Source organism: Sinocyclocheilus grahami, unplaced genomic scaffold (assembly GCF_001515645.1).
Source record: "Sinocyclocheilus grahami isolate Dianchi unplaced genomic scaffold, SAMN03320097.WGS_v1.1 scaffold157.1, whole genome shotgun sequence".
Taxonomy (NCBI): Eukaryota; Metazoa; Chordata; class Actinopteri; order Cypriniformes; family Cyprinidae; genus Sinocyclocheilus; species Sinocyclocheilus grahami.
The window spans coordinates 332341-346922 of record NW_015505336.1 but is presented as its reverse complement, the minus strand read 5'-3'; the positions used below and the strand labels follow the sequence as shown (position 1 = coordinate 346922).

The 14582-nt window shown below is 36.3% G+C and overlaps 2 protein-coding genes across 3 annotated transcripts in view; both read left to right on the top strand.

Moving 5' to 3' along the window:
* LOC107592689 (tudor domain-containing protein 5-like) overlaps nt 1–8840 on the top strand; it is a 28931-nt gene extending 20091 nt beyond the window's left edge. The window contains exons 14-17 of the mRNA XM_016282233.1: nt 417–530; nt 623–763; nt 8139–8286; nt 8391–8840. Of these exons, the coding sequence (XP_016137719.1) occupies nt 417–530; nt 623–763; nt 8139–8286; nt 8391–8590 (603 nt within the window). The 3' untranslated portion in view covers nt 8591–8840. The remainder of the gene's footprint in view (nt 1–416; nt 531–622; nt 764–8138; nt 8287–8390) is intronic.
* A 3691-nt stretch (nt 8841–12531) lies between these two features.
* LOC107592741 (protein FAM163A-like) overlaps nt 12532–14582 on the top strand; it is a 13107-nt gene continuing 11056 nt past the window's right edge. Inside the window, exon 1 of one of the 2 annotated variants that reach the window (XM_016282295.1) lies at nt 12532–12574. The gene's annotated coding sequence lies outside the window, so the exon portion shown is untranslated. Of the gene's footprint in view, nt 12575–13154; nt 13547–14582 lie in introns of those variants that run through there. The other variant, XM_016282294.1, reaches the window with a different exon arrangement.

Below are 14582 nucleotides of genomic sequence, written 5' to 3'. Positions count from 1 at the left end.
GTGTGTGTATATGTGTGTATATATATATATATATACATATACACACACACATGCACACTTTTTTACATATTATATATGCTATATATATATATATATATATATATATATAAAATAAATAATCCTTTTTAAATGTGTAATATTGTATGTGGGGAAAAAGGAGAAAGTTTGTAGTTTACTGATAAAATATGTTGTTTTCCATGGGTTTAAAATATAATTTTTTGAGAAAATTTAGACGACAAATATTTTTACGGGCAATGAAACTGTATTGTGCAATTATTTTTAATAGTAATATTGTATTGTATTGTATTAAAACAATGTATTATATTGCAGTAGCTTTATAATAATGTTTGTGGGTAACTAACCAAAAGAGTAAAGTAGTCAGCATGTGTTCATTCACTCTGGTTTGTTCATTCCAGGTTTCCAGCTCTGAAAAGGAAGAAACTAACCTTTCCTCCATAAATGTGGACTCAACCCTCGACATTCCTGCCCTCGAGTTTATAAATGTTCCTGACGTCAACACTGCGGCTAAAGTGAGTCGTGTTATATATATATATATATATATATATACATACACACAATAATATTTTGGATTAATTTCTTTAAATCTCATATTTCCTTTCAGAGTGAGAAAGTAAATCCGTCTGAGGCTCCGCAGGCTGAAGACTCATTATGCTGCAGTGAATGGGATCAGGGATGGACAGCAGGAGACGAAACGGATAAGACGAAACTAAAACCTGACGTCAAGACCGAAGACGAATCGAAAGTAAGGATGCCAACTCGTCCACAATAGGCATGACATGACAGCTTTGGAGTGTCGCATATATTTGACAGGTAAAAAGAGGTAAAGCCTGAGGTAAAATCTGATCCCAGTGCTCATGAATGAAGTTCCAGGCTTCAGACTTTCATTCCTCACAGCGTTTAGCACACAGTCATCACTCAGAATGACATGAGGTGCTGTGTGTCTGGAGATTTAATCTCCTGACGTATTGCTCCCCTTTACATCCCCGTTCTCCAGCTGAGCCCTTTGGGAGGCAGTTGATCTTAATTGTGTGGTGATTAGATGAGAATGTTAATTAGCCTCTCCACAGAGGTTCATCTGTTTAATCATTCAACAGAACGGTTCATCGGAAAAGGCAAGTTTCTACAAGAGACATGCAATAGTCATTTTCAGCTGGTTGCAGGAGGAAATCACAGAATCTAGCATAGCAGTTGCTGTTTCTTTTAAAGCTGGAGTGTCATTTTTTTTGTCAAAATACTTGCTGAAATATATAAATTGAAAATATTATTTAATAATCTTAATTGTTTAAAATGTGTAAAAATATTGAAAATATTAAAAAATAAAAAAAAATTATTTTAAAATACTTGCTGAATATGTATGTATGTATGTATGTATCTTTATTTATTTTTATGTATATATATAGGGGTGTAACGGTTCACAAAATTCACGGTTCGGTTTGATACGACAGTGGTGTTGCGGTTCGGTTTGGTACGTTCGGTACGGGGGTTTTAGACCTTTTTTAAAACTTTTTTTTTATTTTAAAATACTTGCTGAATATGTATGTATGTATGTATGTATGTATGTATGTATGTATGTATCTTTATTTATTTTTATGTATATATATAGGGTTGTAACGGTTCACAAAATTCACGGTTCGGTTTGATACGAGAGTGGTGTTGCGGTTCGGTTTGGTACGTTCGGTACGGGGGTTTTAGACCTTTTTTAAAACATTTTAATCGAGGAGTAAATAGCCTTTTGTTATCCTCCCAGCACATCAGTTATGTGGTAATTATTGCGGGGCAATTTAATTGTAATCTTAATTTAATAATAAAAGTAACTTATAATAATAATAGACCTAATAAAGTAAGAATGTAACAGGCCTACATTAATTGGAAATGCCAAATCCTCTTAAAGGAGTCATATGATGCGATTTAAATTTTTCCTTTCTCTTTGGAGTGTTACAAGCTCTTGGGTCGTAAAGAAGATGTGCAAAGTTGCAAAGACTAAAGTCTCAAATCCAAAGAGATATTCTTTATAAAATTAAGAGTTAACCACGCCTACCTAAAACGGCTCGTTCTAACACACCCCCACATGTCTACGTCACTATGTGGGAAGATTTGCATAACGCCGCCCAAATGTTCACACAAAGAAAGAAGGCGTAACTTTTATTCTCACTGTAGTATTGTTGATGCTGCAGCCATGTCGTGAAGACGCTGTGTGTTTCGTTGTGAAAGCGAAACTACTTTGTTTGGTCTTCCAAAAGAGGACGATATCCGCTTCGTCATGCCTAGAGCTGATCCGTGCTGATTGCTGAGGAAGTACAACAACTTTCACCGTGGACAAAGCGGAGTCCAGCCCGCCTCAGCTCACTCTATCGGGATTTCTCAGTGCATCTAAGACGGGGCTTCCCCTCACGCTAGGCCGCTGTGTTTTTCATTGCCACTGATGATTCAAACGCGAGTTTTGGGCAGTAGAGTAGCGCTCTTGTTGTTTGTCATTTCTCTTATCACAAATGCAGACAGAGTTTTATGTTTACGCGGCGCAATGCAATGCGTAAAAAGACAGTATAAGTCATTATAATCAGTAATTAACGCACTGGATAGCTGGCCAATTACAGCACACCTCGCTTTTCAGACCGATGAGCTTTGTAAAAATCGACGCGTTTCAAAAAGGCGGGGCATAGAGGAGAAACAATAATGTACATGTGGAAAATAATGTGTTTTTTTAACTTTAAACCGCATAAACACATTTCATTACACCAAATACACAAAATAATGTTATTTTTAGCAGCATCATATGACCCCTTTAATATTGCCAATAATTGATGTTTTTGACAATATCTCTGGCTATCGTCGATACAAGATCATCGTCTTTCGATGCAACCCAGCAAGGGTAGGTTATCGCGGGGCCGTCCGCTACGCCATTGGCGCAACACGTTGGCCGTTACGTCATTTGGGCTGTCTTGTTGAGCACAGTGGCACTGAGAACATTATATTTCACACACTTTTTAAGCCCTTTCATTTTCCAAATGTAATAGGATTAGTCCAACGAATCATTTGGTTTGTAATGCGTACTGAATCGAAAGCCTCGTACAGAACGGTTCAATACGAATATGTGTATCGTTAGACCCCTAAAAAAAAAAAAAAATTATATATATAAGATTTGTTGGTAAATATAAAAAATATTGATAAAATATATTTTTTTAAAATTATTTTTTCCTGTTAAAATATGGCAACTATACTTAAGTCATGTAATTAATCCAAACCTTTCGAAATCGAAGTAATATATATACAGTGGGGCAAATAAGTATTTGATACACTGCCGATTTTTCAAGTTTTCCCACTTACAAAGAATGGAGAGATCTGTAATTTTCATCGTAGGTACACCTCAACTGTGAGAGACTGAATCAAAAAAAAATCCAGAAAATCACATTGTATGATTTTTTAATAATTAATTTCCATTTTATTGCATGAAATAAGTATTTGATACAATAGAAAAATAGAACTTAATATTTGGTACAGAAACCTTTGTTTACAATTACAGAGGTCAGAAGTTTCCTGTAGTTCTTGACCAGGTTTGCACACACTGCAGCAGGGATTTTGGCCCACTCCTCCATACAGGTGTTCTCCAGATTTTTCAGGTTTTGGGGCTGTCACTGGGCAACATGGAGTTTCAGCTCCATCCATAGATTTTCTATTGGGTTCAGGTCTGGAGACTGGCTAGGCCACTCCAGAACCTTGAAATGCTTCTTATGGAGCCGCTCCTTAGTTGCCCTGGCTGTGTGTTTGGGGTCATTGCCCTGCTGGAAGACCCAGCCACGACCCATCTTCAATGCTCTTACTGAGGGAAGGAGGTTGTTGCCCAAAATCTCACAATACATGGCCCCATCCATCCTCCCCTCAATACGGTGCAGTCGTCCTGTCCCCTTTGCAGAAAAGCACCCCCAAAGCATGATGTTTCCACCCCCATGCTTCACGGTTGGGATGGTGTTCTTGGGATTATACTCATTCTTCTTCTTCCTCCAAACACGTCGAGTGGAGTTTATACCAAAAACTTCTATTTTGGTCTCCTCTGACCACATGACCTTCTCCCATGCCTCCTCTGGATCATCCAGATGGTCTTTGGCAAACTTCAGACGGGCCTGGACATGTGCTGGCTTGAGCAGGGGGACCTTGCCCACGCTGCAGGATTTTAATCCATGACGGTGTAGTGTGTTACTAATGGTAACCGTTGAGACTGTGGTCCCAGCTCTCTTCAGGTCATTGACCAGGTCCTCCCGTGTAGTTCTAGGCTGATCCCTCACCTTTCTCAGGATCATTGATTCTCTACGAGGCGAGATCTTGCATGGAGCCCCAGTCCGAGGGAGATTGACAGTCATCTTGAATTTCTTCCATTTTCTAATAATTGTGCCAACAATTGTTGCCTTCTCACCAAGCTGTTTGCCTATTTTCCTGTAGCCCATCCCAGCCTTGTGCAGGTCTACAATTTTGTCCTGGTGTCCTTAGACAGCTCTTTGGTCTTGCCCATAGTGGAGAGGTTGGAGTCTGATTGATTGAGTGTGTGGACCGGTGTCTTTTATACAGGTAACAAGTTCAAACAGGTGCAATTAATACAGGTAATGAGTGGAGGATAGGAGGGCTTCTTAAAGACAAACTAACAGGTCTGTGAGAGCCAGAATTCTTGCTGGTTGGTAGGTGATCAAATACTTATTTCATGCCATAAAATGGAAATTAATTATTTAAAAATCATACAATGTGATTTTCTGGATTTTTTTTTGGATTCTGTCTCTCACAGTTGAGGTGTACCTACGATGAAAATTACAGATCTCTCCATTCTTTGTAAGTGGGAAAACTTGAAAAATCGGCAGTGTATCAAATACTTATTTGCCCCACTGTATATATAATTTTATAGTTTTTTATACTTGCTTAAATTAACATTAATGTCTAATATTAATATATAATATTGTTAAAACATTTTAAATATATTTACAAAAATCCGTTTAGATACTTGCTCAAATATGCAGAGACAACTATAATTAAGCCATTTGATTCATCCAAACCCCTCAAAGTTGAGGTACTTCTGTAAACAATTTTTTGTTTTAATTCAATTATCTGTGGCAACATTTGATTAATAGTATTACTTTTTTTCACAGAGTGGCTAAAGTGTCATTTTTTTCCTTAATGTTTGCTTGAAATAATTTTAATGTCTAATATTAATTAATATGTAATGTTGTTTGACCAATGACAGACGAAAACCTGCTTGATTTAGATATTTTTTTCTCCATCCAATTGTTTTCAAAGGTCCCTTTAGTGATTCTACAGGGATGATAATTACTCACTTCAGCTTTCAATTAAGGCGATACTTTAAAGGGATAGTTCACCCAAAAATGAAAATTAGGTAATTAATTACTCACCCTCATGTCGTTCCAAACATGCAAGACCTTCGCTCATCTTCGAAACGCAAATTAAAGGGGTCCTTGATTATAACTTTAACTTTTAACTTTAGTTAGTGTGTAATGTTGCCGTTTGAGCATAAACCGCATCTGCGAAGTTACGATGCTCAAAGTTCAATGCAAAGGGAGAAATTGTCTTTTACAGAATTCGATTTTTAAGGCCTACAACAAATGGCTGGTAGGGACTACAATGAGCTTCTTCCTGGGTTTGTGACATCACAAACCAAAAAAATTTACATAAACCCTGCCCTCGGGAACACACAACAAAGGGGGTGAGGCCATGTTACTGTTAAATTATTACTGTTAAAATTTAAACAATTACTCTACAAAAATGCTACAACGCAATCATTTATTATGCTGTACTAAAGCTTTAATAAGGATAATACCGTATATCAAAAGGTAACAAATAGCTGTAGCATTTACAAATAACATCGTATCTAAAACGTATAAGACAACTACCAAAAAAAACAACATACCATTCTAAAACATTGTGTATGAGTCGTGCTTGCATAGGTTCTGCTCGATCCTCTTCAGTAATATTCTCTGGGTCTGACTCGGGCTCAAATTGATAAGGCAATATTGACGCCATTGTTTACAATACACTGGAGCACATGCAAATACCTGTTATAGTAAGAGGCGGGACGTTTCCGGACAACATCCACTAGGCGTTTAGTGAATCACAACAAACTGGGATAACCAATAACCAATCTGTGCCCATTATGAATTTCTGAGGGAGGGGCTTCATAGAACCAGAAAGTCAACAGACCGTTTTTAGGAGAATGGAAACAGCGGTGTAGAATAAAGATATAAAATATGTGAAAAATAATGTGATATTTTTTATTTATTTATTTTAAACGAAGCTAAAACACGTTACAGTGCACCCCATAAACACAATCAAGCCTTCAAAAATAGCCAATTGACCACCCCTTTAAGAAATATTTTTGATGAAATCCGAGAGCTTTCTGACCCTCCATAGACAGCAATGCAACTTCCACGTTCAAGGCCCAGAAAGGTAGCAAGAACATCATTAAAATAGTCCATGTGACATCACTGATTCAACCGTAATGTTATAAATATATGAGAATACTTTTTGTGTGCAAAGAAAACAAAAATAACGACTTTATTCAACAACTACTTCTCTTCTGCTTCAGTCTCCACCGCCATTCACGAGAGTACCACAACAACTGCGTGTGGTGCTGCTGACGCAGGAGCCAGTGTCTGATGTACAAGGTCCATCTCTCTCTTAGTTCATCGTCTGTAAATTCTGGTTCAAATAAGTAAGGCTGGGCAAAAAATTGCAAGTCATCAACTCTGTCGAAATCTTCAGACATGTTTACAAAGACTGTTTTATGTACAGAGTGTGTCTTCCTCTGCTTGTAAACAGGGCACTGCGTATCCGAATATTTTGTGGTACGTGAACGTGCATCAAAGACTGACACAGAAGAGAAGAAATTGTCAAATAAAGTCGGTATTTTTGTTTTCTTTGCGCACAAAAAGTATTCTCGTAGCTTCATAACATTACGGTTGAGCCACTGATGTCACATGGACTATTTTAATGATGTCCTTACTACCTTTCTGGGCCTTGAACGTGTCAGTTGCATTGCTGTCTATGCAGGGTCAGAAAGCTCTCAGATGTCATCAAAAATATCTTCATTTGTTGAATTTCTGAGGGAGGGGCTTCATAGAACCAGAAAGTCAACAGACCGTTTTTAGGAGAAAGGAAACAGCGGTGTAGAATAAAGATAAAATATGTGAAAAATAATGTGATATTTTTTATTTTATTTTTATTTTTTTTAAACGAAGCTAAAACACGTTACAGTGCACCCCATAAACACAATCAAGCCTTCAAAAATAGCCAATTGACCACCCCTTTAAGAAATATTTTTGATGAAATCTGAGAGCTTTCTGACCCTCCATAGACAGCAAGGCAACTTCCACGTTCAAGGCCCAGAAAGGTAGTAAGAACATCATTAAAATAGTCCATGTGACATCACTGATTCAACAACTACTTCTCTTCTGCTTCAGTCTCCACCGCCATTCACGAGAGTACCACAACAACTGCGTGTGGTGCTGCTGACGCAGGAGCCAGTGTCTGATGTACAAGGTCCATCTCTCTCTTAGTTCATCGTCTGTAAATTCTGGTTCAAATAAGTAAGGCTGGGCAAAAAATTGCAAGTCATCAACTCTGTCGAAATCTTCAGACATGTTTACAAAGACTGTTTTATGTACAGAGTGTGTCTTCCTCTGCTTGTAAACAGGGCACTGCGTATCCGAATATTTTGTGGTACGTGAACGTGCATCAAAGACTGACACAGAAGAGAAGAAATTGTCAAATAAAGTCGGTATTTTTGTTTTCTTTGCGCACAAAAAGTATTCTCGTAGCTTCATAACATTACGGTTGAGCCACTGATGTCACATGGACTATTTTAATGATGTCCTTACTACCTTTCTGGGCCTTGAACGTGTCAGTTGCATTGCTGTCTATGCAGGGTCAGAAAGCTCTCAGATGTCATCAAAAATATCTTCATTTGTGTTCCGAAGGTGAACGAAAGTCTTACAGTTTCGGAGTGACAAGAGCCTGAGTAATTAATGACAGAATTTCATTTTTGGCTGAACTATCCCTTTGAACATTTCTAAAGCAAATTAAATGATCTACATGGCCACATTTTTTCATGTTTTTTCACATAGCCTGAGACTGTGCCTACTCCTCTACCTGCCCAAGCAGCAGTATGTGAACCGCAGATGTGTGCATCTCCAATTGAACCAAAGACCATCTCAACCACATGCACCAGCCCTCACACCCCTGGCCCCATTAGGATCAACACCAGCTATCCAGGTACAACACCTCAATGCCACAATACGAAATATCTTACTTCCTCAAAAATAGCCGTATGAAATCCAAATCAACTATGTTTGCTTTGACGACATGAGTTTTCCTAGTTTTTCCAGGTGTACCCATTAATCTGGTCCAGCCCCAGCTCTCCCACTTTATGATGCAGTTATTCGGCAGTCCAGTTCATCTGGGACCAGTTCCAAACCCTCTGTTCCAGCACCACGCATCTCCGCTAGCTCGGAGACCAGCTGCGCGCCTGTCCGCCGGGGCAAACATCCTACCATGGCGCTCCAATTACATAGCTTGACCAGCCACAAGTGGTGCATTTTGTACTTTTGTCATGTTCAATAACATTTGTTCTTTCGGTTTTTGGCTGCAACATCCCAGAAATATATCAAATGATATATAAGAAAAGCAGCAGAGGGCACATCAAAGTGGATACATTTCTTATTCTTTTTAGCGCAATATCTCTCCAGTAGCACGCTGTTCTTTATTTTTATGTATTTGCATGTACAGTGCTGAAGTTTTGTGTTAGTTTTTTCTCTATGGACCAAACTGGCCATAAGAGGAGGATACACTGAAAATTGTGTCTAATTGTGTCTGTTTTGCATCTAATATAATTTTTAGGTATAACAAAACGGAATCCTTTTTGGAGTCCTTTTTGTTTGAGCGCAAATTTTCTGTCTCGAACCGCTTTTCTGGGACTTTTCGCAAAAAATTCGCCACTCATGATCTGCAAAGGCAAGACAATGTCAAACAAGTTTGTCAAACAATGTCATTACAAGCTTGATATGATTTCATACACATGTGGACATGCTACCGATGCGCTGTTCATCTTTCCGTGACCAGTGTTTTCTAGTTTTACTAGATTGTTTCTAAAAACGTGCTGCAGTGTACGAAATTCAATCAGTGGTTTCCCTGTTTTGTTTTCTTTTATGTACCTTCGATCAATTCCACCCACTGGTTTTCCGCCTTTTGGAATATTTAGTCCTCCGTGGGAGGATTGTTGCTCCACTGAGCATGTTGAAATATTAAATTACTCAAACAGGATGTCGTGTAACCAAGTGCATCTATAATGTGCCACACAAACAGTGGAGACAAGAGAAAGGTACAGGTTGGTAGAGCTCCACCGGTCCTGAATCTTCTTCCTTGTTTGGTCCAATTAGTGTTAATGGCATCTTAATGAGCTTTCTTCAAGGCCCTGAAGACGCCTGGTATCTTAATAAGAGCAGCTGGGGAAGCAAAAAATATTACCTCATTTAGAGAAGGTGGAAAAGAAAGCTGAATGTTGCCGGAACCAAATTAGCATTGGACACTAAGCTAATGAAGTTTAATTGAAGAAACACATTTGGTTTGGTTAATTTTGACTCGTAATTATGCCTTTTCATGTCCATTTTTGTTACATAATTAAAGAAATCATGCTTTGGTAAATTATAACTGATAAGTCAATATGGCATAAAAACTTGATGCAAAAACCTGATTTGAGAATTGAGAAGTCATAATTGTCATTTATGACCGAATTTTCATTTTTTAATCAATTTAAATAACATTTAATTTTATTGATTTATTTTTAGTCTTGCAATTCTGACTAAACTCACAGTTATGAGTTTTTTAATAAGTGACTTTTTTTCTCAGAATTGCAAGATATAAACTCGCAATTCTGATTGAAAGTTATTGATTACTCATAATTTTTTATGAGATTAAAAAAAAAATTCTATCATAATTTTGACTTAAAATCTCAATTTCAATTTGTCAAAAAAAAAATTCCCTCAAAATTATGACTTGAATTATAAAATTGTCATATTGCATGTCACAATTTTAACTTGAATCTCAATTGACTTTTTTTTATCCCATAATTGCCTTTTTTGTCTCATAAATTAACTGTCATCATTTTATTTTATCTCAAACTTTAGATCTCATAACTGACTTGTCATAATTATCACTTAGCATGTCATAATATCAACATTGTTATAATTATGACTTATCCCATAACTGACTTTTTATCCGGCTGTCATTTCAACTTTTCATCTCACAATATTGACATATCTCAGTTTAGGTGATTGTATTTTTTATTTTTTACTTCTTATCTTCTCGTTAATTAGAATGTCATCATTTCGCTTTGTCATTATAACATCTCGTAATGCACTTTTTTTTATCTAATGCTTTTGACTTTTATCTCATAGTTATGACCTGTCATGAATTGAACTTTATTTTCATAATTTTGACTTATAATAATTGACTTTATGCCATCATTTTGACTTTTGTTACATAATTAAAGAAATCATGCTTTGGTAAATTATAACTGATAAGTCAATATGGCATAAAAACTTGATGCAAAAACCTGATTTGAGAATTGAGAAGTCATAATTGTCATTTATGACCGAATTTTCATTTTTTAATCAATTTAAATAACATTTAATTTTATTGATTTATTTTTAGTCTTGCAATTCTGACTAAACTCACAGTTATGAGTTTTTTAATAAGTGACTTTTTCTCAGAATTGCAAGATATAAACTTGCAATTCTGATTGAAAGTTATTGATTACTCATAATTTTTTATGAGATTTAAAAAAAAATTCTATCATAATTTTGACTTAAAATCTCAATTTCAATTTGTCAAAAAAAAAATTCCCTCAAAATTATGACTTGAATTATAAAATTGTCATATTGCATGTCACAATTTTAACTTGAATCTCAATTGACTTTTATCCCATAATTGCCTTTTTTGTCTCATAAATTAACTGTCATCATTTTATTTTATCTCAAACTTTAGATCTCATAACTGACTTGTCATAATTATCACTTAGCATGTCATAATATCAACATTGTTATAATTATGACTTATCCCATAACTGACTTTTTATCCGGCTGTCATTTCAACTTTTCATCTCACAATATTGACACATCTCAGTTTAGGTGATTGTATTTTTTATTTTTTACTTCTTATCTTCTCGTTAATTAGAATGTCATCATTTCGCTTTGTCATTATAACATCTCGTAATGCACTTTTTTTATCTAGTGCTTTTGACTTTTATCTCATAGTTATGACCTGTCATGAATTGAACTTTATTTTCATAATTTTGACTTATAATAATTGACTTTATGCCATCATTTTGACTTTTTATTTTGTATCATAATTTTGAGTATCTCATAATTTTGACAATTTCATGGATATGACTCCGTATGTGATCATTTCTATATATTTATGGCATAATTAAGACTTGAAGTCAAAAGGACCCTCCTGCAGTGTAAAAGTCTGGCAATTTTTTCAGTCATTTGAAATGATTGCTAAACAAAGAAACTAGTGATTCCATTCATAAGTAGTAGGTTGATTGCATTTCCATTAGCTGTTTAGTGTTATGAAATGTAATGCATGTCAGTATTTTTCATTATTTTAATGAAAATGAACCATAAAATCAAATCACATGCAGTCAAAAAGCAGTCCAGGCCTTTCCTCTCTCTGTTTCGTCAAGCTTATAATATGCTTTGCCCCAGCTGATGAATTCTAATATCTTTTGCTAACCTCTGCCAGCTCCAATAATGGAAGTTGAACTCCATAAGCAAAACAAGGCAGTGAGTCATTTTTTGTGGTGACACTTTTGGTTGTTAGAGCAATGCTAGTATGTCTATATTTATGTGACAGACCATACAAATTACATAAGGACTTTTCATTTCAAATCATATCTCGGCATTCTGCCTCTATATGGAGCATCAAAACAATAATTTCTATGCCATTAGCATCACCAAATGGGTTGTTTTATGATTCTTTTGTCCTTCCTGAAGCTTGAAAGCTCTTCACTGATGAACTTTGAGAGAATTTGGAGAATGACACAGTGATTTATGCCATTAGGAGAGTCTGTGCAAATGCAAGAGGGAAGAGAGCTCTGATACGGATCGAATTAAAGCACACTGCTGCATGGCAAATCATATTACCCTGGTTAACTGACCCACACAGACATTTTCCCTGCCAAGATGCCACTGGTTACCATAGAGACCTGTTCTACCCCTGTTAGATTTTCTTGTGGTACTTTCTGGAAAAGAGTCAAAATGTGACTTGCTGTAGCGAAGTTATCATATACCTCAGCTTTTTTGAGTCAAAAATCTAATAACGCCGTGTTGTATGTTGCTCTCAAACCTTGCTTTTGTTTTGTTTTTTGTCTTCAAACATAAAATTTCATACGTTTTTTGTTTTTTTTACGGTCAAATTTTCAGCCAAGTCACCTTTTTCAAAAGCAAAATTTCCTGTTATTGTGTAATACTTCCAATTAATAGGCCACTAAATCTACGAACATGTGAGCTAACTTGTGAAAACACTCCATTACACGATATTAATGACTTGTTTATTGAATTTATATCATTTACAGACGTAGAAATCAAGCGTGACTCTCAGCTGATCCCCATCAACCTATGGGAATACGACACCTATCTAAGCATTCATATATAAGGTCCCTCAGTATTATCAGCAGTTCCGCATTGCTCAATAACTAATTACCCTTCTCCATCCCCAACTCCTCCTCTGTCAGTCGGGATTCAGCCTTCTGATTCTCCTTGAATCAGACTAATTCTAAAATGTGTACATAAAATGATTGAACTTTAACAATATCTGCAATACATTTATGTTAGTTCTGTTCTGTTTACACTGGTGGTGGGGGGGGGGTTATCGCTGCTCTCCCTGCTCTCATCCATGCTAGGCTGCATGGAGGCTCAGGGAGTTCTTACCCAGAACAGAACCATACCGCCAATACAAACTGTATGCTAATTGTCAATCATCTTTGACGATAGTGGTCCTGACAGAACTGAGTATTGTCACCACAGCCGTGATGACACTCGAGCTACACAACACAACACAATTGTGATAGCCTACTGCTTAAAAATATAAAGAAGCGGGGCATGTTTTCATCTAGTTCTTATGTTATGCTTAGTGAAACCTTTTAGTAAAACTTAAGTAGAAAGCGGCCACAGATCTCCTCTGCCTGACTATGAGTAAGTCTCTGATCTGTATAGTGTCGGTATCCTTCATCTGAGCGCACGCGTCTCCTCCAGTCTCTCCGCGCGCAGGGAGTAACTCCTCCTTTCGCTATTTCTCTTGTACTCGCATGGGCATTACCACAAGCTTCGGAAATCGAAACATGTAGACCGACAGATTTTAGGTCTTGAGAACAAGTTTTTAGTCCCTTTGTGTGGAAATAACCGGAGGAGAGATGGTGTGATCGAGCGCTCGTCTCCAGACCTCTCTCCAAACAGGCTACAGACATTCGCTGAAGGTACGATTATTGGGTTTGTCTTTTCACATCCTGTTCATTTGTTTTATTTAAATTAGATGGGAAGAAACGACGAAAACTGAATTAGGCTACTTAATCCAAATTCATTTGATGGGATAATGGTAGTATTGTGATAATGACCGTATTGATCTGTGTGGGGTTTTTGTATTTTTACTTTACTTTGGTAAAAAGTCTCAATTTAATTTACGTTTTCTATGTTGTTCTAAACTATAGATATTGTTATAAAACGTAGATAGGCTAAAACAAAGTGACATTTAGTCATGAATCGATCAACTAGGCTATAGGCTATTAGGTTTTGTAGCTAAAAGGACAAATGTATTTTTAAATCATGTTGGGGAACAGGTTGTGCGTATAGTTATGTATTTAAAAGTTGATATGGCAATCGTTCGCCAACCGATAATTGGCCCAGCGATTCGCGACTAGGGATATGGCGGTATCAAATTTTCATGTTGCGATTAATTGCTGAGGCTTTTATCACGGTATTATCACGATATTGAAATTTAGTTTTAAAAAAAAAAGTGCTGTCATAATACAGTATAACAGGTTTAATAACTTTTTTCTTATAACAAAAATAACTGAACATTTAAATGCAATAAAGCAATACAGAACAATCCCAGATACTAGCACACGTACGTCGCGGAGACGTCTGCTAAAGAGCGTATCATCTGGTAAACATATAAAGTTAAAAGTTTTACACAGATTAAAGTGCAAAAGAACTATAAAGACCAATAGGTATCACTTTACAATAAGACCTCATTAGTTAACCTTAGTTAATGCATTAACATTCACAATGAGCAATAGCTACATTTGCTACAGAAGTTGTTAATTATTAGTTATTAAGTCTTAGTTCATGTTAGCTCATTAAATAACACAGTTGCAACTTTCGATTTTAACAACGTGTTATTAAACATTGGAATACTTAAGATCAATGAATGTTCAGAAGAATTGTTAATTGGCAGTTTGTTAACTAATGAATTAACTAATGTTAACTAATGAAGCCCTAATGTAAAGTGTGACC